Source organism: Phaseolus vulgaris, chromosome 9 (assembly GCF_000499845.2).
Source record: "Phaseolus vulgaris cultivar G19833 chromosome 9, P. vulgaris v2.0, whole genome shotgun sequence".
Taxonomy (NCBI): Eukaryota; Viridiplantae; Streptophyta; class Magnoliopsida; order Fabales; family Fabaceae; genus Phaseolus; species Phaseolus vulgaris.
The window spans coordinates 29,219,481-29,246,328 of record NC_023751.2 but is presented as its reverse complement, the minus strand read 5'-3'; the positions used below and the strand labels follow the sequence as shown (position 1 = coordinate 29,246,328).

Sequence of the window (26,848 nt, the reverse complement as noted above, 5' to 3'; positions counted from 1 at the left end):
CCCCATACCTCACTGTCATTCATGTGGCGTCTCAGCATTTCATTGTATGTTTCAACACTCGAATATTGAATGTAAAAATGGCTTGCAATGCGACCAAGCTCAGTACAATAAAAATTGCCACTTTTCTCATCGAAGCGCATCATTTTTGCTTTATCAAGGGCACGTGCAGCATCAATTACAAGAGACCTCTGCTTAGAACTAAGAGCAGGATCCGCCATCACCTAAAGCATATAAGATTAAGAAATCACCTGTCTTACTCCATACAGTAAATAAAAAATTTATCAATAGAAAATCTTTCAAAACATATAGCCAATCACTGAAAATTTATTTTCAAAATAATTAGTGGGCGGACTTCATTAAAAATCTGTAGAATGCAGTAAATTATCAATATTCCCATTCATTTTGTAGAATATGCACACACAAAAACAACACTATTGACTTTGAAGTTACAACATATCAAAAAATTAAATACAAGTTCTTTATTTTTGGTACATGTTTTTATTTCTTTAATTAGTGGAATAAGAAATCTGTCTTTGTAGTTTGTATGGTATCAATTTCTCACAGAGAACCATAGCATAGTTCCCTAACATGAGCCTTCTCTTCACATTACAACTCCTACATTTAAGGTCAGAACTAGAATTGTCATCTACAGTTCTAGATTTTTATGGATTGCAGAAAGTTACTAGCACGCAGCTTCTTGGATGTTCAAGAACGAACCCAGTGGCTCTCCCCCTCCTCTTCTTTCTTTCCGCACAAAAAAATGCTTTTCTCAAATGAAACCTCCTGCTATATATCTATCTAACCAGTTGGGATTCAGTTAACAGCCAGTTATAAAGTTGATAATAACATAATTAGGTTCAATCCACTGCACTTACCCCTACCTTGTGCTTCCTTCCTACCATAACCCTTTTACATAGGAGGTTAGTTAAGTGAAAACATACATCAAACATAAACAAGCCAAACCCTAAACCCTAAACCCTAAACCCTAAACCCTAAACATAGAAATACATCATATAACTGGTTCAACAAAGGTAAAGTTTGTAGTTTGGTACCTCATCCCACCCAATACCATAGGCTAAAGGATTCATCCTCATCCTTATGAAGAGATAAGTATAGCCCAGCCAAGCACAGGCTTCCTTAACATTTGTAACAGTACCCAATGCCACCTCTGCATTTAAATTATCTTTCAAGGAGCTAATAAACTGCAAATGATGAAAGAAGTCACTGAACACAAAGCGAAATACATTAAGAAATTCTAATGCATGATAGGCAGACAGAGATTCAAAGAACAAAATGAACATGTTATCATTACCTGGCTTTCAATTGGGAGTTGGCTTGTCAACAGTCGCAGATAATAAGCTAGTTTGTCATGAGATGTAATTATAATACCTTCCCCACTTTTGTCAAACTGAGGTCTCCCAGCTCGCCCAAATATCTACATCACAATTTCATCGAAAGAGCCTCTTTCAAGAAAACTATCCTGTTTCACCTCTTAGTTCAAAAATATTATATTATTTTTAGTTTGTCTCCTATTCAAAAGTTTGAATAGAAAACAATGAAACTGAGAAAAGCTGCTTTCATTGTATATGTTAGGTGTCTAAGTGGTTTCAACTAGTTTCCTATACAAATTTTAAAAACAGGAAACAAAACAAAAATAAGTTAGCATTTTTGTAAGTAAAATTGAAAAAAAAAAAAACATTTCTTGGATCATATAAACAGTTCATATTTCCTTTAAACAAGAAACCCCATGCCTTACCTGCATAACATCAAGCATACCAAGGTCTCGCCACCCACCAGCTTTTGGATCATATAATTGGGTACCCTAGAGAACACCAGCCATCATATTAAATTATAACTTACAAGACAAAACCAAATCAACACCCAGAAAAACCTACTGAAAAAAATAATTCAAATACAAGCAACTGGTTTTGACATTATAGAGTCTTAGAAAGTGGATTTAGGCTTAACTTAAGCCCACAAAACCAACCCTGTAAAATGAGATTTGCACTCACTTACAATCTATAATTTAGTCATATCTTTACAGGTGGTCCAATAACAGGCCCAATAATAGGTGACATGATATGTCTAACAAACTATAGGAAACAAAGAGACATTGAGTTTAAACTATGCTCCTCACAGAGTACAGGTGCTTTTATTTATGGTAAGAAAACGGACTCAATATGGTAAATAGAGAAAATATGGTATCCTCTAATAATAAAGATGTGATACAAAAATAAAAATAAAAAAATCCTAATGATACATATATGCTCTAGATATTTCTGATAGTAAAGATTATAAAAGATATTTCTAACTAAGTTATAAAAGATATGTGCCTTATTTCTATAATTATAACAGTCCCCTTCAAGCAAGCGCATATGTTATATGTGTTGAGTTTGCTGCAAATATGATTGATCCTTGGTCCACTTAGAGACTTGGTGAATATGTTTGTCAATTGTTCACTAATGTTGACAAATTCATTGATGTCTCTAGACTCCAGCTTTTCTCTTATGAAATGAAAATCTACAAGAATATGCTTGGTCCTCTCATGCAAGACAAGATTAGAGGCACTTGTAGTGCTTTCTAGTTGTCACATATAAGGTCCATTAGAGGACGTGCGCATGACCACTCAAAAGTAATTTTTACTCGAATGCTCAAGGAAATACAAATAAGTTTGGTCAAGGATATTTTTTTCCATTCAATCAACAACAAAAATATTTTGTTCCACCTCTCTTCAGTACCCACCAGCAACTATCGTCATCCCTCATCTCATCTTTCCACCTCACAACATCTTCCTTCTGCTATGCTAACCAACATTGGTGTTGGTTGATTGCCAACCTCCATTCTCACTCATTCTAGTTCTAATTGATACCCTGATTATAGGGCTTCTTTTCATGTTACTGGAGAAACTAAGAATATTCAACAAAGTATTCTTTATGAAGGTCCTGAACAGATCTATATTGGTAATTGCAAAAGTTTGCCTATTCAATCTTTCGGTTATTATTTTTCTGCTCCAAAAAATCCTAAAGTTTCTTTATATCTTCATTAACTACTGCATGTTCCTACCTACTATAACTAAAAATCTAACTAGTGTTAGTAAATTTGCTAAAACAATTCTGTTTATTTTGAATTTCATGCTACTCATTGTTTTGTCAAATCTTGGGTAACTAACGAAGTGCTTGTTCAACGAGATGTTAAGCCAAATAATCTCTATGCCTTTCCCACCTTGCAGCTCCAACCTCCTCCTCTTGCTAAATCTTGTTTTTTTGTAAACTAAAGAAAGTGGAATTTAAGCCTAATTCAACCTTACAAAACCGGCTTGAAAGGTGAGGTTTACACCCACTTATATATTGTAGTTTAGAGTTATCTCTAGTCGATGTGGGTTTTTCAACACACCCACTCATGCTGAAGACTAAATAAACATCTCGAACATGGGACTAGGGGGGAACCAGATAACGAGTGACACGAGGCCCAACATCTTGTTAGGATAAGCTCTGATACCATCTTAAGAAAGTAAAAATTAAGCCTGACTCAACCTTACAAGCCAGTTTTATGAGATTGAATTAGGCATAAATTCCCCTTTCTTAAGAAATATTAACAATAACAGTATTCCACAAGGGAACCAAACATATTAAGATATATTGCACTAGATTCATGAAGACATTGTATCTCGAGACATTACTACTCAATTTGTTAACGCTGATTATCAGTTTGCAGGTCTTCACCAAATATGTTTATATACACCAACTTCGGCGGGAGTGTTACTGTATTTTACCATATGGACCTAGGCCCATCTCTATGAAATGCAATGTACATTATATGTATATATATAACATGCTCCTTTATTATGCTTTAGACACCTAGGGATCCATCATATGACTCTATCATTTATTCCTACAAGATAAAAAGCTTCAACAAAATTTAAGAACTCTTTGGAAGTGAAGCTGAGAAAAGATCATAAAGATCATGCTAATAAAATTTTAGCACAATTACAAAGTGATTGGGGTTCCACAAGTCCATGTCATGTATGATTGATGCTTCCAAAGTAAATGTTAAGATATACAACTTTTTAATGAGGTTGACTGATGTAAGAATATGCCAGAAGATCTTTAGTAAACTAAAATTTATTGTCCTTGTGATCTATACTAGTCACTTATCCCTTTTCCATCACATTCCTAAATTTCAACTACAGCAATATAATTCCATGAGAAGAAGAAACCATATTTATATAAATCAAAGATGATTATCCTATATCAGAGTTGTTATAGAAACAAAACCTTAATGACAACTGTGTGTGCAGGTAGGTTGACACCCCACGCCAAAGTTGCTGTACAGACAAGAACCTAAAAGCGGAAAAAGACAAAATTTCATTTCAAGAAACTAGAGGGAAATTCTAATGCTCGTATTTAGAGAAAAAAAAGTGACTCTACCTTCAGAAGTCCATCAGAAAAAAGTCGCTCAGTAAGTCCTCTATCTGCTCGTAACATCCCGGCATGATGCACACCCACACCATATTCAAAAAGTTCAACAAGGTCTTTGTTTCTGGATTTAATGACTTCTTTCTGCATGCAAAACATAAAAATCTGTGAACTCAGAAGAAGCATTCATATCATAAGAAAAATGTAAATAAATGTTTGCTTACCTTCATAAAGGTATATTGTGGATGTGTATTATTACTAAAAAGTTCCAAATCCTCATATCTCCGTGCTAGTTCAGTCTGTCAAACACAACATACAAGCGATGATACTGGAAGCAAAGCAAGGTACAAATAAATTTCAATGACATTCACAATAATAATTATATGTGAAAAACACTAACACAAGGACAAAAGACCTCTAATTCAAACATGACTACATAAAGCTTCCAAATGACAAACCAGTTTAGTAGCCGTCTTCACAGTGTCCTTTCGAGAGTGGACAAACACCATTGCCTGGTGGCCTTGCCTTAGAGAATCAGCAATCTGGATCAAGAAGGGGCCAAAGCTATCAACATAGCCAACACTGCAAGATTTATCATGTTTTGAAGAAAATGGAGATGGAACAATACCTTTGAATAGCATATATCATTCAACATTTCATTACGAGCTGCAAAGTTTGGCTCACTAATTCCAATATATTGTTGTGCAAGAGGCACTGGACGGTAAGTAGAATCAAAGAAGAAAAGGCCTGTGTCAGGATTTACCCTGAGAAATTGTGCAACCTGTTTAACAATGAATAGTATAGTAAAAGCTAGTAAGTGATGCCCAAAAAATATTTTAGCATACAGCACATCAAAGTCAATAGATGTAATAATAAAAAGTATATATTATTTGGACCAAACACCTCCAGGTAATTGGGAAGAGTGGCAGAAAGGCCCACAATGCGTATCATTGTCTGAGTAGATTCCACCTAATAATAATGGGAGAAAAGGTAATTATAATGAAAAGTAATACAATATAACAAGAGGTTGCAGTGGCATTGTGGTACCAGAAACTAATCAGAATACAACACCCACACAAATCAAAATAATTTGATTTATAATGGTTCATTTTATGTCTTCAGAATATGTTAACTAAATGCACCTATAAGAAAATAAAAATAAATGTTTATCCAAAATATACAAATTTCTTTTTTTACCAATTCTATTTGAATACAAAACTACATCTTTGAGCTCATAACCATCAAAGAGAAACAAATCTAATCAACTTTCCATAATTTAAACAAGCACAAAAAGAAACACAAGAAATGTATTATTAGAGATAAGCCCCTTTATATTTCTCATTATAAGTTCAATTCACTAAGTATAGAAATCCTTTGTAGAAAAACAGAGAGAGAGAGAGAGAGAGAGAGAATTTGGATATAGAAAATGAGAAAAATGGACAAAAATTACAATACTTGTTCTTACAACATATATTGATAGTATAAGAGTGTTGGAGATCCCACTATAGATAAAATTAATTTACAGTATATAAAATGAAGACAAACCTCACCTTACAAGTCGGTTTTGTGAGGATAAGTTAGGCTTAAACTCATTTCCTAATATGGTATCAAAGTCTTCCAAACGAGATTTATTGGGCCTATCGTGTCCCTCACTATCAAGTCGTTGTCAGGTCACCCTCAAATATCCAATCCCACACACACAATATACCCATGCATTAGGATATTGCATGTTCTTGGGGGGAAACTTGGTGACTTAGACAAGTAAGAAACAAAATATAGTTGCAAGGTCCAATACAGAAGTTGTATTCCAAGTTATGGCACAAAGGGTGGGTGAACTATTACGGTTGAAAATTATATTGAATGATCTTAAAGTGAAGTGTAAAGAACGTCTACCCTTTCTTGTGATAATAAATCAGCTATTAGAATAGCTCACAATTTAATTCAGTATGATAGGATAAAACATATCAATATATATCGACAATTCGTCAAAGAAAATTTAGATAATAGTCTTAGTATTGGTTCTTACATTCCACCAGGACTTCAGCTTGCAAATTTGTTTAAAAAGGGCTTTCCTATTGAACGTTTTCATGATCTCACATACAAATTGGGAATGATAGATATCCATTCACCAGCTAGAGTTATGAAAATATATTGTTTAGTTACAAGGAAATATTAATCTTTGTAATTACTATACTGAAGATACTGTACGATACTAAAAAGATATTGTAATCATTATTCTAGGAGTTTAGAGCTGTATACAAACCCTCTTATATTGGTTTACAATTGAATGAATAGAATCAAATCTTTTCTATATCTAAACTCTTTTCAAGTTAATACACATGCTGCAATACAAACATAAGACACATGTTTTACCTGCCGAAGGGTCCTGGCAACTAGAGCCTCTATCACGGGACCTCTATCATCATTGAGTAGATGGACTTCATCAATAATTAACAGCTTTACCAGCATTGACAGTGACATGTCACTGCTCTTACGTGTAATGACATCCCATTTCTCAGGTGTTGTCACTATCATCTGATTTAAACCACAAAAATAATTAACTTAGTTTGCCTGCTGGCACAGAAATCCTAACCTTCCAACTTTCTCAACAAACCTGAGTTTCTTCGAGTTCATTTTTAGAGAGCTGCATATCTCCAGTAAGCTCTCTAACAATCATATTCAAAGGAGATAAACGTTGGCTGAATGTTGATGTCACTTCTGCAGCCAAAGCCTAGAGTAGAGAAGGCAAGAATCTAAAATTAGAAATGACACAAATGCAGGGAACAACAAGCGAACATGAATACAGAAATGTAAAGAAGAGAATACACACATCAACATACCTTCATTGGAGCAACATACACTATCTTAAATTCCTCTTTATGCAAGTAACCCCCCTTGAAGTGCTGTCCAATCTGTACAAGTCATTTATAAAGTTAAAGAAAATAAGTTACTCCTCTTCACAGCTGAAACATGAAAAAGCACAAACAAATTGAATGATTAAGAAACCCCGTCAAAACAATTAAGCCCTACACACAACTTTTTTGCTTTCAGCATCATGACTCTAACTACATCATATCAAAATAATGACCACATATACTAGGATTTTTTTGTGATACAACAGCTATTAGGGTTTTAGAAGCAGCAACTGCATATGAAACACTGATATTCTAATTTGTTTCACATACTTGTATCAAATAAATGACCGATATCTATACTTTTGGATAGGTAATCAATATGGATCAGTAAAGTATCCAAGCCTTCAAAAAAATTATGACAATCCAATTCAGCTATATAAGACATAAAAGCTTGTAATGTGAAACACTTTTCCAATGCCAACCGTTGTTTGACACATGTCAAAACACTTCTCATTAAGCATTCAATTAGAAGAAAAAAAACTAGTCTTGGACAATTAAGCCAACACCTCCATACAACTCGAATACTTAAGTTGGCACCTCCATACAAATGGCCACACGCAACTACTATTATTAAAAAAATATTTACTTTTTAACTTTCTAGTTATGTTGTGTATCACTCTTTACATGCCAGATGTCAAAGAGACAGTTGTCCTCAGCTAGCTGAAGTTCCTTCTCATGTAAGCTTTAGCTACCTAGTCCACAGTTGGTTGCCTGTAACTCTTAGATCAGTAACTAGTTAGGACTTTCCCTCTATAAATACTAACTTGTATCAAAACATGGTAACTTATCTCTCATTCAGTAATGCTCTCTAAACTTCTCTGACTGTGTTCTCGGAACATTTATAGAAGTCAACTTAAATATAATATACAACATTAGTGGTATATGCTTACTTTGCTGGAGAAAATAGAGAGGAAAAACACGGGTAAAAATGTCTTCTCTCTTGTTCCATTGGAGAGAAAATAGAAGAAAAATGGAGAAAAGTTTACTTCTAGAAACAAAAATTCAAAAGTTTCCTTCTTTCCACTTTACCTTCAATTCAAATTTCAAACTTTCTCTCCTCCCATATTTCCATCCATACAACAAAAGAGACATTAAAAAGTAATTTCTATAACATTTTTTCAGGCTCGTTCTCAAAGAAAAAGGTTTAGAAAATTGATTTATGTTGAATATGTTTTTCTAAAAATATAAAAAAGAATTACAAAATGTTAGGATAGGCTTTATTAAAAAGTTGTTTTGAGTTGTAACCATATGAGCCTAGAGACCTAGACATGTCTTTACTTGTTTTCTATTTTTTTCTCTCGTTCATTGTATCTCAGATTTATCAACAATTTCTATATATAAATATGAAAAGCCCAGAGAGACTTGTTCAAACTCTCTAAAGTATATTTTCTATCATTTTATTTTTCTCAAGTTAGTATCAAAGCAGGTTAGTCCCGCTCTGCTTGTCCCTGTCTTGTCCGGCTAAGAAACACTGTCCAGCCACTGGCCATCACAATTTGCTCTCGCGACCACTATATCTGGAATGTCCCTCTGATTGATGATGGCCAACCCCGCCGATCCGGGAGGCAAAATTTTCTTCACACATCACCAAACATAGCCTCTTTTAAGCGCATCACAAGTGTGTTTTGCCCACATGCCGCCTTCAAGTCACTAAAGAGACGCTGTGCCACCTCAGTTGGCTTTATCGATTTCTGTACATCCCATTCCAGCCCATATTTCCTTGTGGGTTGGTTGTTTGGCTCCCATTTTCTCTTTGTAGGGAAGGATTTCCATTTTACTCCTCTTTTCTGGTTAGAAATGGCCTTTGGGCCTATACATTGTTTTTCAGGTTCTCCCACCATTACATTTCTACATTTTTTAAAATTATCTATACATATATATCGTTTTTTTTTGTTCGTGATGCTTCTGTCATAACCCTTTATGGTCCGAAGTCTTTTCCATTATTTGATATCAATAACACTGCTCCAAACCATCAGATTGGTTAAATTGAGGTCGATGATAATAAATATTTAAGCACCCAACTACAGTTCATCGATTTGGATCTGAATTGTAACTCCAAATTGTACCAATCCATGCCCATGACACCGGGGAAAGAAATCAATTCAAAACAGCAACAAATATAAATTATATGTTTCAGGGAAAATTACATATAAAGCAAGTGACTATTCACCTCGTGTAGAATTGAAATCATAGCTATGTTAGTTTTGCCAGCTCCAGTGGGAGCACACACCTGCCAGAACATAAAAAGCACTTTGTTACGCTAGAAAGTAACCATATTTCTCTCTTAATGAAAGACTTCTATAATCATTAGTAACTGTTTGAAAAATAGACCATATTTCACTCACTAGAATATTCTCATTAGTTCCATAAACAGTTGGAAATATCCTGCTCTGGATTCGGTTTAGTGATTTGTAACCACGGAATGCAGCTTGTGCAAACTCATCCAACTCCCTGATCTCAATCTGAAAGTGTGTAAGGTAAATATGAATTAATAATGTTTTACCAGAAACCAGTACTTAGAAGACAATATGGGAATCGGGGCGAAGCAATAGTCATGTAATTTGTTAATATATATATATAACAATAACCAAAACTGCATAGGTGGGTTTAACTTTTTGTAATTGTTGCGTAGTTATCATCTTACAGTAACTAAAGATCCAAGGACTAGCAATACATGCATCTCGCCCTTCACTCACTTCATATGTCATTAAAGTATCAATAATTTCATCTTACAGTCCACAAAAATATTCTTAATCCCTCAATAAATAGTTGAATGTAACTCACAAGTCAAATATAAGAGATATACCAGCTTTTCTCCAGGTTTCAAGGGTGCAGTTGGTTTTGGGGGAATAATAACCTCTTCGTACCCCTTAAAATGTTTCCTTACAGTTCCTTCAGGAAGAGCAGTAACAGCTATTGACTCGGACCTATCTCCAGACCCAATCATTTCATCAAACAAATTTTTCCTCTCACTTGCTTGAAGTAAAGATGAGAAATCCAGAACAGACAAGTCACCATCACCGGCATGTTCTATTCCACGTCTATTTCGTTTTTCCTCCTTGCGTCGAAGCTTGTCAATTTGCTTTCCTGATTCTGTTTGAACAGTGACCTAAAAAACACAATTCCTTAATTATCTACAATTCCTTAATTATCTGTTTGGTAAAGATAAGAGAAATACAGTAGATAGAAATAAAATGGATGAATGAAAATAGGTGAGAAAATAAAATGGAAGTTAAAGGTGTTTGGTAGAAGAGAGAAGAGATGGATTGGTACAATATAGTGGAGCCAACCATTGTTTAAGTATTTCCTCTCTTTTTCTCCCACCAAACTACCCAAATTACTGCTATCTTCTGTCCCCCTTCCTTTTCTTCTCAACCAGACAAAAGCAGAGGAAGGCAGTGTTTTAAATAAAGAATGCATTTAAGTATGGATTTCACTATATACAAGTGAAGGAGTACAGATTAATTAATAAAGAACATGAACAATACCTGTGTTCCATAACTAGGCATGCGAGACTGAGCATTTGAAGCATTTTTATCAGACTTCAATATCAATAAGCCATGATGAATAGAATCAACAATCTCCTTTCGATGCTGCAAATTATCACAAAAATGTCAACTACAACTTGAACAAATCCATAAAACAACTACAGTCTTTTTCCAATATCAATTTGTTAGAAACCAAGAAAAGAAAAAGAAAAGAAAGATTTTTATTGACTAGGATGAAAAGAACAATAAATAGAATAGAAATCTTTCCTCCAAGGGTGTTTGCCCTTCACAGAGGATTTCTCTTTTCTCAAAGAGCCAATGCTCAATTTACAATAACAACAAATCTGCCTCTATCCTATCCTTCTTTCCCTATTTATATCTAGCTAATCCCTCCAACCAACTAATTAACCAATTAATACAATTTTTAAAATTGAGAGGAATTAGCATACTCTTACCAATAAAATAATTTGCACAGTTTCAAATGCACTGTCACCAACAAGATCCAACAGATCTCCAGCTATCTTCAAGAAGAGAGAAAAAATTATAAGTTTCAACAAAAGCAGTAAACTGTAGTTATATGAAAATCTGTAAGGAAGATTGAAACCAAGCAATATACCTCTTCACCAGGCTTTTCTGAATTAAGAACCCGGCAAATGGCCATTGCCAATTCATCTCGGGATAGCTGTGAATTACAATTCCTAACTATTTTATCACATGCATCTCTTATCCAAGCCAGGTTGAACTTTTCCCCATCGGCAATAGAATGATCTGCTGTACTGGTATGACTATACTGTTCATTGTGAAATTCTAATGGAACAGTGCTTTCAAAATCAATCATATCTCCATCATCTAAGGATACATCAACCAAGAAACGAGCAGGTGCTTGAAAAATCAAATTAGCTCCAAATTCTAAATCCTCATCGGCGTCTAAATTTCTTTCAGATATTTTATTGAGTGGCTGCAAATTTAAAAGCCTCTGTGCTAGTGATGCAACTTGCCTCAACTTGGCATCAACAAGCGGGTGTCCAATAAGTTTTTGTAATTCAAACCTGTATACCAATGTCAAAATGAAAGTTTAATGTTTTGAACAATATGCAATCATATACTTAAGCCATATTATAGCCTCAGCATTTTGTAAGGCTCGTTAATTCTTTAGATCCAAAAGTCATGCAAAATTGAACAATTACTTTGGAAAATGCAAAGGAAAAATTGGAAAGTTCTGATTACAACGTATAACACACCAACCATGATTCCCTCCCAATGCATCCGCTACATAATTTCCAATAAAAATCTTTTATCATTGGTTTCTTAACCACCAACCCAAAGCCACAATCAGCAAGATCCTTACCTTATTCTTATAAAGTGCAAAAGTGAATTCACAAATACCAACTATTTAGTGTGTTTGTTTACCAGTTTGAGCAGCAGTTTCACATGTTACAAGAATTTAGACATGACTGGAGATTTTTGATGAATTCCTGTTCAAAAGTATTTCAACACTTGTACGAACATATGTAATATACTACCACATTCAGGTTAATGACTCCTGTAATCAAGGTTATCAAACTTTTAAGCTAACTAGTACACGTACAAGTTTACAATTCTGGGTAGAGAAAATTAGTTAGCTCGTTGCCAAACTCTTACTCCCATAAACTCCTGAGTCAAGAAGTCAGTTCACAAGTTTGAAATCAAATGTAACTTTTGCACCCTCACCATTGACCCAGTTGTGTTAGAAGCTTACTACAGCTCAATGATTGAAGAAATTAACTCATTTTCTAAATGTCCTTACTTGAGGAACTTATCTATGATTCAGTTATTTATATAGTTTGATCTTGTTTACTACAAATATACTACCACACTTTATTGTTGAGATGTGCTGATTTGCTTTGTTATGGAATTGAAATGTTGAATTATTGTTACGAAAATACCTTATAATATGTCATCATTAAAAAAATATTATTGTTATAGCAAGTAAACTCTTAGAAGTCTATAAAATGAGTGTGTAGAAGTTCCATGACTTTATGTACACTCTCAAATTTGACAATACTTACTTTTGTTCTGAAATAATTTTATCAATGTAACCCTCCTCCATTGGAGTGCCAAATAGCTGGTACACAGCCAGTGCCACCTCATGGAACTCCTCGGAATGCATTTCACCATCAACCATGTTCACCACTGCTCCTATAAACTGCTTGTAGGCCTGCCGCACTTCTGAAGAAGCTGTTTCACCAATTCACCAAACACAAACATGGGAATCCTTAACCACATTCCTTTTCAAATCAATTGAAATTTTCTAACACATGAGTCTTACAACCACACCATACCTTCTTCCCACCCGTGAACAATCTTCCGCGCCAGTTCCGATTCATCAAGAGAATTTGCAGGACTAAATGCCACAATTCAACACCCAAAATAAACCATCAATCAACAAATTGCACGAGAAACAAACGCCAACTTGAAAATCACAGAACACTCTAAAATAATCAAATAATAATACAGCCGAAACCAATAGCAGCATCTCAAACTCTGTCAATTGGCGGAAACTGGAGAAATTTTACAATTGGACTATTCTCAATTCTCAGTTCCTTTTTCTGACTATTATTAATAGGCAAACACGCGGAACGAAAATGAGAAAGAACAAAAAAAAATACAATCAAGAATGCGATGATTACTTGCGAGGTTTTTGTTTATGGAGAATGGTTTTGCGATGAAGATAATACTGGTCGACATCGAAAGGTTCTCTGAGAGAGTTGGTAAGACGAGGAATCTGAATCAACATTTCTTCCTAATTTGAATGTCCTTTAACTCGTGAAGAATTGATAGCCTTCAAAAGAAGCAGGAATCAGATGAAGGCTGCAAAAACCTGAATGATTATTATTACACTGCTCTGTGAGTCAAGTTTCAACTTTAAAAGTCTGGGTTTTGCTTATGCCTGGGAGAGGGTGCATTTGTGAATGTGTCCCTTTAATTTCCTAATTTTTTAAATTGTAAATGATACTGGAAAGAAAAGAAAAAAATACACATAAAATTTGTATTAGGTGAAAATAAAATTTTGAATATATTAAATATGTTTTTTAAATACTTATGTATTTTTAAATTTAAAATATTTTTCAAGTTTTAATATGAATTAGGGTTCTAACACATGAATTGTATAATTTCCAGTAATTTGGATTCTTAATATGAATAGAAAGACATTCTTGCACATGTGTGCATTCTTTTATGATAATAAAAACATATAATTAAAAATATTATTAAAATTATAAAAATTGTATATATAAAAATGTAATTATAAAATTTTGTCTATTAATTATTATAATATCTATAAGATATATAGGTTATATATAAAGGGATTATCCATTTTAACTATTCTAAATTCTTTTCTTATTTTATCTTTGTTTAATATTTATTTTATTAATTTATTTTGGTTATTTATACATTTTATAATTTTAAGAGTTAATAAAATAGTTTTTTAATTTTAAAATTTTATTTTATTTGTTCTCACTGATAAGAGAGTAGAGAGATTGGTACATTAATTTTATTTTGTTGTTAACTAACGGGTAGAAGAGTGAAAATATTGGTTACTTTTATGTTTCAAACTGATATTCTTCTTTATTAAATAAACAGTTTTTAATTTTAAAATTTTATTTTATTTATTTTCACACTTAAAAGTGGAGAGATTGGTACGTTAATTTTATTTTATTTTACTTGTAGTCACTTAATTGTCAGGAGGATGGAAAATTAATTCTCTTATTTAAAACAGTTATCTAAATCAGTTTTTAATGTAGAGCAGTTTTTTAATTTGTTCTCTCTTATTTTATTTTTCTCCTTTATCAAATCTCTTGAAATCCAATAACATATTTCTCTCATTCCTCAAATCTCTTGAAATCCAATAACATATATCTGATACATACAAATACACATAAATTTATATTTAAATAAATATATATGATAATAGTAAAAATAAAGACTAAAAAATGCAAATGCGTCTGTGTTCCCGCTAGTTATAATAATAAAAATGTTTGTAAATTTTCATCAAAACAAAAATAAAATTATCAGCCTATACAACTCATAATATATTTTTGAATCTGAAATTACATTATATATCGTTATATACAGTGTATCATAAAATATTCTTCTAAATTTTATAATTCAAAAATCTAAAATATATACATTTTAAACCTTTGTAACATTTCATGGAAGTGGAGGAAAAACTATGGAAGTGCAAGGTAATAATTACCTTAAACCAGCCATAGTAATACTAAATTGATAGCTTGAAAATTTCAACAAATTAACAAAAAAAAATTGTTGATTTCTTTTAAGAGATTTATATATGTCAATGAAATTTATTTGTTATTGTTGATTTTAAATATAGCATATTATATTTATTTGTTTTTATATACAATTTATTTTTTCTGTATGTTATTTCAGTGTATGAAATAACAGAGACAATTTCTCTGTTCTCTGCTCAAGCCAAGCATTTCTCGAGTCCTGTGCAAACAAACAAGTGAAAAAATCTGAAACAATAAAAACACTATGCATCAACTAGTAGCAGTAACTATGTAAATGAAAGAGTACCCAAAGAAAAAGTACTCATAACCCCACACCAGGGTCCATCATTCCACCACCATTTTCACAACTTTTTTTTTATTACATCAAATTCAAAATCATCTCTTACAATTTTTTGTCTTGCTCATTCTCACATCACACTCACTCTCTCTAGCAACCATTGCTACTCTTCCAAACAACCTCATCTTTCTGCTTCCACCTCTAAAAATCAGCACCATGGCCTTGTTTGCTTTGGCAGTAGTGCTTCTATTGGCCTTCATTAGCTCTTCAAGTAAGCATCTTTTAGTTCTTATTACATTTTATCTTCTTTCATATGTACCAACAAAGCATTTTTTTCTTTCATGTTTACTCTTTTTGGTTAAACATTTGTTAAGATCATCTTTTTTTATGTTAGATCCCTCTGTCACAACATTTTTATCATTTCTAAGCACACAACATAGCTATACATATGCAGAGAGTGTTTCATATCTCCACTGCTGTTGAAATATGTTTGAACACATGCTTTCTTGATTATGTGTGTGTATTTGTAGTTTCTTTTTTGGCATAAAGTTTTTATGTGGAACATGATAGGTGCCACTTGGTGCGTTTGCAAGGATGGAAGTGATACCATACTGCAGAAGACCTTGGACTATGCTTGTGGAGCTGGAGCTGATTGTAACCCTTTGCACCAAAATGGCCCTTGTTTCCAACCCAACACTGTTAGAGCTCACTGTAACTATGCAGTTAACAGCTATTTCCAAAAGAAGGGCCAAGCTCAAGGGTCTTGTGACTTTGCAGGAACAGCCACTGTTACTGCATCAGATCCCAGTAAATCCTCCAAGTCACTCTTTCTTCCTCTTTCTTTTGTAAAAAATAATGGCCATAATAAAAGAGGAATCTCATATCATGATATCCTTGAAAACTTAAGGATTTGAGTAATTTTATTAAATTACCATTTTGCTAAAAAAGTTATCTTTTGAAACCTCTAGGTACAAATTTTGGACTTAATATCTAAACTGGCCTTAACATCTTTGCTGTTTTGAAGATTAGTAATAATTTGGATAAATGTTTTATTTGAGATTTAGTTATAGTAATAAAAATGACCCTTTTTGAGCTTTTGTGAAAATTCAACTCAAATGGTCCTTCATAAATCCAATGTCTTGCCAACTAGGTCCCAGTCATTGAATTATAAGGATTTTAGTACTGTTATTTAGAATCTTTCTCTTTAGGGTACTTAAATTCATTTACCAAGTTACCTCAAAATTCTTAGACTTCCAAGGTTATCATGGCAACTATCTAAGAGTAAAACCAATAAATTAGTAATTTGAAAAACAAAAACTGACCCTACTTTTCTATCATCCCCTTGTTGTGTTGTTGTTTTTTTATGAGCAGGTTCTGCAGGATGTTCCTACCCTGCAAGCACCAGGTATGCATATTGAACCCTTCTCCCTCTTCATCTTCTGTTTTGCCTTTTAGTTTGAAATTTGATTCTTCTAAACCTTTAAACAACTTTACAAATTTCCCCCTTAAATAGCAGGTTTAGTTTTTATTTTCTTTTGCCTAAAGTTTTGTATGGTAGCTGGTATGTTGTATATAGTATACACATTTAGTAGCATAGTGGCTAGTGACTTTACATGGCAGCTAACTTTACTTTTCTCATAATGGAGACTGAGAGCAATGCTTACATTAAAATTTTCTATCCCCACAAAAGGTTCTCTTTTGTGGGGAAGTGGGTGCATTATTCATTTGTTTTCCATAATCTCATTCATCAGTGACTAATTTGGATTTTCAGAACCATTCATGTAGAAGAAGGGTTCTCTCTGGTGTTATCTTTTTTTCACACCAGACATTTTAGTTAAAAGAATAATGAATGAAACAACAGACTCTATATTAATGTGTGGTAGGGATTAGTTTTAAGAAAATATTAGCTTATTTTTAAAAACTCTCTCCTAAAGTTTCAAAAAATAAACAATATTTTTTTTTCTATCCCTTTGGTGAAAGTTTTTAGATTTGACTTATATATTATTGTGTAATATATTAAGAAAATTATTCAATGGCAGCTTTATTTTGTGCGTGTGTGAAGTTGGGTTTGTTGTGCATTTATAATATTAATATTTTTAAATATATCATGATTAATCAAGTTAATATTTAATAACATACTGTTCTATGTTCATTACTTTTTTTCTTTATTGTGCATTGTGAAAAACATTGCTTTTTTGCGTAGGCTAAGTCCAAATCCAGCATTACTTTTATTTATTTTGCACTAGCTGCGTGGTCCATTCTAGGCCAAACTCTTTTCTCATTTTGACCAATGATGATGATGATGCAGGGCTCATTCATTGCTCATTTATTTTTTACCAGTAATTTTAATATACACCTTTTGATTTTCTTAAATTTATTTTTATTATTAATTAAATTTAGATAAATAGTTGTTTCAGTTGTTATATTTTAGTGTAATAAGAAAAAAAATTATACAGTTTTTTTAATTTTATTTAAACTTAGGTGATAGTTAAGATAATTGAACATGAGTTTACTTTTTAGTAATTGGTAACTATGTTTATTAAAAGGAAAAATTAATATTAATATCCAATTAAAAAAAGTATTTATTTTTTCAAAATTAATTCTATATTAATATCCATTTTTTCTTTAACAAAGGCAAGTGATAATTATTAAAAACAAAATATATATTCAATTACTTTAATTATTAAGAATGTTTGAATAAATTTAACATAATTAAAAAAGTTATACTAAAATTTTATTTTTTATTATACTATAAACAAAATATATAATCAGCCAACTATTTACTCCTAATAACTCTTCTCACTAATTTAAATATTTTCTGCTATTAAAATTACTGTATAAAATACTTATCAATAAAAAAATACCATGAGAATATTAAAAAATACATTACCTACCTTTCTAATAAGGTAATGGCATAGACTGCTAGCTTTAATCTTATCATAGTTACTGAAGTAATTGAGACCAATGATTTAGGCAAACATTGATCTTATCAAGAAGTGACAAAAAGAAAAAATAAAAGACAAATTTGTCTCCATTGTGCTCTTCTATCCCATTTATTTGCCTTTTTCATGACTAATTAGATGTAAAACAAAGAAGTTTAGGAAGTTTATGAGATTACCCATAATTTTTTTTTCACTTTTCATGATGAATCAATAATTGTTTTGGGTACATGATAGTTGATTATACAACTTTAATAAAGAACTTGTAAATAATGCTTCGAGATATGAGCCAATAATTTTGGAAAACTCTAGTGTTATGTTTGGTTGGATGCAAAGAAAGTGAGAGAGATGAGAAAAACATTAAAATTGAAAAAAAAAAAAGGGAAAGCTTTGCACAAGAGTATCTCTTTTTATTAAAGTTAATCTAAACTAAATTTCTTAAGTTGGGTTACGTAAAGAAAGAAATAACCCACTTTGCACCCTTCCTAATATGCTTAATTAATTAATTATTTTTCCTAATAGGTCTTTCAATGTTACTCCATAGATTCATGTTGTTCTTTAAGCTTGTTGAGAAACATTTTCAAACAAATATGGGATGTAGTTATTGTTTTGAGTATTCAATTATTATTTTTTAGTTGGGTTGCTAAATTTTTTAACATTTTTGTATAATTTTTTTTCTGATAACATCATACGTTATAAAAATATATTAGTTCTTATGATGAAAGGAATATGATGAGAGATAAAAATATCTAAAAGCATTATACAGATAAGGTAAAAGAATCAATATAATATTAGTAAATACCAATTATAAATAGTATTTACTTTAAGAAATTTAAACCAAAATTTTATAATTTATTAGGTATTTATTTGATTTAATTTTTTTATGAAATATTAAGAGTGATGAGCCTAAACTTATTTAAGCATTTATAAAATACTTCTTTGAGATAAAAAGTACTACTCTTTGGATTTTGTGTCATGGTCAAGTACTCCTCAGTTTTCACAATCATAATTTGGTGTTTTCACAAATATATTACATGTGATAAGCATTAGTAAAAGGAGAATTACACTTAAAAATGGTATAAAGATATCAGTCTATTAATTGACCACAACTTAATTATTTCACGAAAGCTAATACAGCAAAAAAGAAAAGGTTAAAATTATTATAAAGAAAATATGGAAGAATGACACCTGAAACAAATGAAAGTAAAAAAAAGTGAGAGCAATACTTTAAATAGTGATATGAAATATTAAATATTAGTTTCACTTTTTATTTAATTTTAATTCTTATCCATGTAGGTGTTATAAGTGGGGTCCCTCATACTTTATTTTTGGTAATAACTTTAACGTATTTTTTTTCTAAAGTAATCAATGGTGAATTATTTTATATTATAACAGTTAAAAATATTTTTTTTATTAAAATATGCCTCCATATAAGAAGAAGATGAGAAATTTTGAAAGGTTATAAACTCTTATATTATAATTTTTCGAATTGAACATGAATTCTTGTTTGAATTAATTGTTTTGTGTGCATAAGAACTTCTTGTTGGCATTCTTTTTCCTCGTGTGAATCAAAATTGTCTTTATTTGTCATTTGTTATGGTTACTTGATTTCTCTTGTCAGTGACATTTCTCAACACTCATTATACAGTGACATTCTCTTAGAAATGAACATTCCTACGCCTAAAATGGTAAAATTTATTCAAAAACTCAAAAGGGTTGGATTTGGTTCATAGTTGTTAGGAGTACTCAGGTAAAAATTTGAGGGAACATAATGTAATATATATGGTCCATGCTGAAACACTTATTTTTTCTGTGATTTTCCATTCTAGTGAAATATATGAAGAACAGCAGTATCTTCATGAAATTTGAAGACAAAACAATGTTAAAAACTTCTTAGTAACTATCAATGGTTGAGTATGCCCCATAGTTATACCACTGTACTACATGAACACAGTTCCAGCCCATATATAACTCATTCGATCTTCATGCATGCTGCATGATATTATATCTCCAAAGAAATTTACTGTGTAGAAATTCAGGCTTAAGAGTGAAGAGAAACTAAACTTTGAAAGAAAAACTATCTAGTGTTTTAGCTCCTTAAACATTTTGGAGACTTAAAACTATTGATGTTGGAGATCACCTTAACTAAAACTAAGAACATTTTCATAATAGAAGCGTCTGCAAAGTTATAAAGTTAGTTAAAATCTACTTCTTAATAGTTGATAAAGTATATAAGAACATGTTCATGTAAATTTATAAGGTTGAATTAAAAGTTTATCTTTCCTTATAGTTGGTAACCATATCCTTGTGATTGTGATTCAGTTTTGGGTTTACTTTTGTGGGGTTTGTATGCATGTGGTTAATATAGTATTCTGAGCATTGGTTCCCTTTTCATAAACAGCACTGCAGGCACTGCAACAAGCACTGGGACAACCACACCTTCCTCTGGAACCTCTTCCTCTCCATACAGTTCCACACCAGGAGTATTGGGAGGGATTGGCAGTGGCACTGGTCCTTCTGGGGTTGGCACATATGATGGTCATGGTGGCCTTATGAACACTAGTTTTTTCATATCCTTCTTTTCAGCCTTCATGATGATTCTGTATTGGTGGGGCTGAAAAGTGTCTGCTTCTGTGCATGACTCTGACCATGTTATTATGATGGACAAATGTGATTCTGTATTTTACTGTGCATAAATGAGTGTGCATGTGGCTCTGCAAATTATGTTCTTCTAGGTGTTCAATTAGAGGCACTGTTTTTTGGTTCCTTTTTTATTACTATTTTTCTCCTAACATCTACTTGGATCAAAGGAATGGCTTTTGGTTCTTTCCAAGTAGTGCTATAGGAACTGGGTCTTTACCCCTTCTCTATTTTTCCATTATCTTTATATATATATATATATATATATATATATATATGCATGTATGTGTATATATGTGGATCTAAAGGTTTAGTAGTTAATGTGATGAGAATGTGATCTCTTTGTTCTTTTGTCCCTAGCTATCCCAAAGGAAGGGCCACTTTCAAAAATTGTTAAATGAGGATGTTTAGACATTCTAGTAAAAAATCTATTTGAAATTCTTTTATAAAATAAGAAATAAGAAAAATTAAGGGTTAATATTTATACTATTAGTGTGATTTTATATTTTTTCTTGGTTATTTTTAGTATTAAATTATATTTACCAAGTTAACAATGATAATACAGGTTAAGAGATGTGAGATAGAAGATGAAGTTGTTAGACTTTATATATGGTAAGTGATCATATACTATGTGGCTAGTTATGTAGTGGGCCTTCAAGGAATGAAAGAGCCTTAAGCATTTCGTATAGGAATTCTGATAATTAGCTTAGAAGAGAGAAAAAAAATAACTCTAAAATCAAATCATGAAAGAGCTATGAAAAATATTTCTGTCATGCTACCATTTTTTATTGAGTACAAAGTATTTAAGAGATATTGCAAACCTAACATGATCCTTATGTTGCATTACCTAATCATGTGTTATAAAAAAGAAAAATAGAAAAATATATGAAAAAAATGATAGTTTATGTTTTTCTAAAATAAAATAAAATCTCTTTTTGAATTTAATAATTTATATTTGGTTGTAATTTTCAAATAAATTTATTTTGTTGTAATTTTAGAATAATTTTGTTAGGTTTAATTTGTGTAGAATACTTTAAAATCAAAATAGCAAAGGAGATCACCTATTAGGAAGAATCTAGATCCCTTTTCTCGACATTGCAAGGCAAGACGCTAAAGTCACACGTAAAAAGCATGATCAAATGCCTAATTAACACAAGGGTCTACATTTCATGTTTGCTTTGTTTGGATTAGGGAATGGAAAAGAGGGAGTGAATTTGAGATGATTCAAAGGAAAAATGTAAAGAAAGTTAGGGTGTTTGGATTATGATAAATAGAGTGAAAAGTGTGAGAAAAGTTTATAAAAGTTTGTGAATAATGTGATGGGTGTGATTGAAAATATATATTTTTTAATTGATAAAAACGTAAATTTACATATTTATCCTTATATTTAACAATGGTTAAAAATTAATTTGATATACTTATTTATAAATTATAATTTTTTTAATTAAAATATTATTTAAGTATTTATAATTATAAATATTTGATAAAAAAATTATTTTTATATTAAATAATAATATTATTTTTATCTTTACTTTTTTTAATTAATATAATTATTATAGAAATATATTTTTTAATTACTAAAAAATATATTTATTTTTATTATTATTTATATTTATAATTTATTATATATAATATGATTAATTGTGTTTTTTATAATAATTATTTTTTTATAATTTTGATTATATTTTTTATATTTAAATTATAATTATATTTTAAATAAAAATAAAAATAATTTAAGTTTAAAATAAAAAGGTAAAAAAGTAAATTAAAATTAATTAATTAAAAAATATATATATACAACTTTCTTCGGACATTTGCGAAGAGAGTTTTGCATAGAAAAAAGTTTTCGATTTGTGTGCCTTTTTGTTTTTATTACGTGGATTCCTTTGGTTTTCATTGTAAATTGTGTTTCTTTGCCTTTCTTCGCTTTGAAACAAACGAGTCGTTATTTGAGAAACATGTCAAGGAAAAGGTAGAAAGTTTTGGGCTTTATTGGATAAGTGGCTAAAAACTCTAATATAAGATATCATGTTTATTATGTCTAACTTTTGAATTAACTAAATGCTTAGATAATTTTTAAGAAGTTTGTTACAGTGTGGTATTCTGTGTTATGAAGTCTTATCTTAAGTTTTTAGGATATTTTCATGAAGAATTTTCACAATAATTTATTCAGATTGTCTAATACCTTTTGATTGAAGTGTTTAATGTCTCTTTCATCATCTAATGTTTTATTTAGACCGTTTAACACTCTTTTGACCTTCTATGATGTTTGATCATCTATTGAGATTTAATCGTCTAATCCAAGATTGAATGTCTAAAGACATGTTAATAGTTAATTCTAAAGACTAATCTTTATTCATTTATTTTATGATTAAGACTCATTAAATAGTCTATTATTTTATTAGAATTGTATAAGTTTATGATAAAACCAAATAAAGTGTATACATATTCTTAATAGAAATTTGTACAGTCACACAATATATTAGACGATTGGAGCGTTTAACATACTATTATTAATATATATGAAAATATTATAGATTTTTGGATGTTACAGAAAAAACCAATAATCAATGTGTGTAAGTTCATTATGGTACTGTTAGAAAAAAACTTAGGCTTTGTTTGGATTAGAAAGTGGAAATGGAGAAGTGAATTTGAGATGATTTGAAGAGAAAGTGTAAAGAAAGTTAGAGTGTTTTGATTAAGGTAAATATAGTGGAAAGTACAAGGAAAGTTTGTGAAAGTTTGTGAGTGATGTAATGGGTGTGATTGAAGTTGTATTTTTTTAATTGATAAAATGTAACTTTACATATTTGCCCTTACATTTAAAAATTGTTAAAAATATAATTTAATTTATTTATTTATAAATTATAATTATTTTTAATTAAAATATTATTTAAATATTTAATAAAAAGTCATTTTTATATTAAATAAAATTATTAATTTTATATTTTTTTTTGTAATTAATAATTATTATATAATTTTATTTTTTTTTAATTTTTAAAAATATATTTATAATTTATTATATATATAATATAATTAATTATGTTATTTTATAATAATAATTTTTTATGATTTTAATTATATTTTTTATATTTTAATTATAGTTCTACTTAAATAAAAATAAGAATAATTTAAATTTAAAATAAAAAAATAAAAAAGTAAATTATAATTAATTAATTATATATATATATATATATATATAACTTTTCTCGCAAATGTACGAAAAAGAAAGTTTAGAATGTAAAAACTTTTTCGATTTTTGTGTTTTAATATATTTTATTGCTTTGATTTTTGTATTTTTTTTAAAACAATATAACTTTGCCTTTCATCGCTAAAAAACAAACGGACCCTTAAACTTATATAACAATGTCAACACAAATTCATAACCTTTTGACAAAGTTTTGACAAAAGATCTTCTAAAGTACTAAGCTAAATTGGTTCCTTTTGGATCTTCACGAAAGAAATCTTTTCCATGTAAAAAAAATATGAAGGATCAAAGTTATATTAAAAGAGCCTTATGTACATTTGAAAAAGATGAAAAAACTTCAAATGCTTAGCTTATATTTCATTTGTTAGACGACATAGAAAGATAAATCATATTTGTATATTCTTTACTATTGTGAAGTTAGATCTCGAGTGTAGTGAATGTAAATTTTATATCTTCTTTGTTGAGAGTAAAACTTGTAATCTAAGCAACTTTTGTTGTATAGTCTAAAGAGGCTTTATATGTAGTTGACCTAGAGAGACATTGCGTACTTGTTGTTTAATCTTATAAATAAATTAGTTTATATCTTAGATAAACTATGTATTTTGCTCAAAAAGACATTGTATATTTAATGGTTAATTGTTGAGAGAAATTAACGTAACACCTTAAAAAGGATTTGAACATACATAATAAATAGTAACATATATGAATAATAAAATCTACATAAAGAAATATTTGCATATCATAATACTTATTATATATTAATATTCTCAAATCAACGATATAGAACTAAATTTATATATATATTCTTGAATTTCAAGAGCATGGAAAAATTCATCAAATAAGAATCACTCTCTTATTATAAAACATTTATTACATCATTTATACAAATGATGTAATGACAATTTTATACGAATGTTGCATGCCTATGCTTATTTAAACAAAGAAAGGGAAGATTTGAAAATAAGTACAATGTGATTTCCTTTTTACAATAGTGCGTACATATAATGGTGATTTGGATTAACTGAACTGAGGTAACAAAAGTATATCAATTATAAATATAATTATGGGTGTAAATAATTAGTTTAGTAATGAATACTAAGAATTAAAGTTATTTTTCAAACTTTATTTTTTATGAGATGTCAAACTCAATATGTTTCTACATTTTGTGATAATTTTTATGATAGAGTTACATCGAAAAGTGTGACTAATGAAATATTGACTTCTTATAATGAACTTTAAGGTTGTGTTTGATTCAAATATTTCAATGTTGAAGAGGAAGGATGTGAAGGGATAGGAAGAGGGTAGAGTCAATCTGCATGAAGAGTGATTTCTTTGCTCTCCTAAGATGCAAAGATTGGAGGAAAAAAGTAGGATGATGGTGTTTTCTTGTTTTGACCTTATTTTTTGTTTTGTTATTCATGCAATAATATATATAATAATACCTTTTGTTTCTATTATTTTTCTATCATGTTGTATGATATTTCATACTTTGTTCTATATATTTTCTCTTCTTTATAAATAAATTTGTTGTACAATTTACTCTACACATAACATTTTTTCATTATAAAATATCATCTAAAAATTTACATGATTATATATCTACATACAATTTAATTCAATAAATAGAAAAATACATTCAAAATGTATAAATAAATATAACGGTAAATTTGTATATGCTTAGATAATATTATTTTTATGATTCTTTCCATGTTTAAATAATATTAAATAACTCGTATTTTCTCCCGAAAATAATTAATGAACAACACTAAAATAAATTATTCAATAGTACTGAAAATAATTTACAATATTTTAATTAACTTAAATCTACACAAAAATACTTTATATTTCATTATTTAAATATTTTTAAATACAAGAGTATATTTGTAAACTTACATTTTACAATTTCTAAACAAATTAAAAAAATTCTTCATAATCATGGTATAACTTACAAACTTCAATAAATTTTTCTCACAAATCCAGCCTAACATATCCAAATCCAAACATACTCACCCTCTTCATACTTTCCTCTTAAATCCTCACACACTTTCTCTCCAATCAAAACAACCTAAAAGATAATATTTGAATATGAAATAAAAATTCACTTATAAAAGATTCCTTAATATTTAAGTTAGTAAAAAGAATAAAATGATAATAATATACAATATAACGAATATGCGTTGTTATATAAATTTTAAACCTTCAAATAACAATATAAAATCCAATAAGAAAATAAAAAAAATGTTAAAAAAATTAGTGAATTCATTCTTTTGCTATATGTAATGATGATGTTATAAGATATCACAATATATTTTGGAAGATAACTAATAAGTGAATGAGTAAGTACAATTTTATTTGTTACACTTTAAAAATTAATTAATTCTCAAACTTTAAAACATATATAAATTTACTCGTTTTACTAATTTTGTTACAGAAAATTATTGTATATATTTAAATATAAAGATGGACTAATATCATATTTTAAAAAAAAATATTGAATTCATCCATTTAAAATTATCAACAATAAAGTCTTAAAGTTAAAAAAATAAAAACCAAAAGCATTTTATTTTCTTAAAATATTTTATTTTTAAAATTATAACATATCTTTTACTAATAAAATGCAATTCCACACGTTAATTAATGAGATAGATAAACTCTTAAAAAATTAATAAAATGAGTAAAT

The 26,848-nt window shown here is 29.9% G+C and overlaps 2 protein-coding genes across 2 annotated transcripts in view; one reads left to right on the top strand and one right to left on the bottom strand.

The window, feature by feature from the left end:
- Positions 1-13,778, bottom strand: part of LOC137820235 (DExH-box ATP-dependent RNA helicase DExH14) — a 34,841-nt gene extending 21,063 nt beyond the window's left edge. The window contains exons 1-22 of the mRNA XM_068624195.1: positions 13,488-13,778; positions 13,140-13,201; positions 12,867-13,035; positions 11,435-11,867; positions 11,274-11,339; positions 10,819-10,923; positions 10,137-10,439; positions 9,676-9,792; positions 9,501-9,560; positions 7,256-7,327; positions 7,030-7,146; positions 6,789-6,950; positions 5,319-5,384; positions 5,044-5,196; positions 4,874-4,957; positions 4,640-4,714; positions 4,428-4,559; positions 4,275-4,340; positions 1,757-1,822; positions 1,313-1,435; positions 1,053-1,202; positions 9-221 (exon numbers count right to left, since the gene is read on the bottom strand). Of these exons, the coding sequence (XP_068480296.1) occupies positions 9-221; positions 1,053-1,202; positions 1,313-1,435; positions 1,757-1,822; positions 4,275-4,340; positions 4,428-4,559; positions 4,640-4,714; positions 4,874-4,957; positions 5,044-5,196; positions 5,319-5,384; positions 6,789-6,950; positions 7,030-7,146; positions 7,256-7,327; positions 9,501-9,560; positions 9,676-9,792; positions 10,137-10,439; positions 10,819-10,923; positions 11,274-11,339; positions 11,435-11,867; positions 12,867-13,035; positions 13,140-13,201; positions 13,488-13,594 (2,901 nt within the window). The 5' untranslated portion in view covers positions 13,595-13,778. The remainder of the gene's footprint in view (positions 1-8; positions 222-1,052; positions 1,203-1,312; positions 1,436-1,756; positions 1,823-4,274; positions 4,341-4,427; positions 4,560-4,639; positions 4,715-4,873; positions 4,958-5,043; positions 5,197-5,318; positions 5,385-6,788; positions 6,951-7,029; positions 7,147-7,255; positions 7,328-9,500; positions 9,561-9,675; positions 9,793-10,136; positions 10,440-10,818; positions 10,924-11,273; positions 11,340-11,434; positions 11,868-12,866; positions 13,036-13,139; positions 13,202-13,487) is intronic.
- Positions 13,779-15,368: 1,590 nt separating this feature from the next.
- LOC137821956 (PLASMODESMATA CALLOSE-BINDING PROTEIN 3-like) lies at positions 15,369-21,309 on the top strand. The gene is made up of 4 exons (XM_068626779.1): positions 15,369-15,652; positions 15,952-16,188; positions 16,753-16,786; positions 20,722-21,309. Exons 1-4 carry the CDS (start codon positions 15,598-15,600, stop codon positions 20,936-20,938), a joined length of 543 nt encoding a protein of 180 aa, XP_068482880.1. The 5' UTR covers positions 15,369-15,597; the 3' UTR covers positions 20,939-21,309.
- Positions 21,310-26,848: the final 5,539 nt, after the last annotated feature.

Coding starts and splice junctions, on each gene's coding strand:
- LOC137821956 (XM_068626779.1), top strand. CDS start 15,598: ATGGCCTTGTTTGCTTTGGCAGTAGTGCTTCTATTGGCCTTCATTAGC. Junction 16,189..16,752: donor TGTTACTGCATCAGATCCCA/GTAAATCCTCCA, acceptor TTTTATGAGCAG/GTTCTGCAGGATGTTCCTAC. Junction 16,787..20,721: donor TCCTACCCTGCAAGCACCAG/GTATGCATATTG, acceptor TTTCATAAACAG/CACTGCAGGCACTGCAACAA.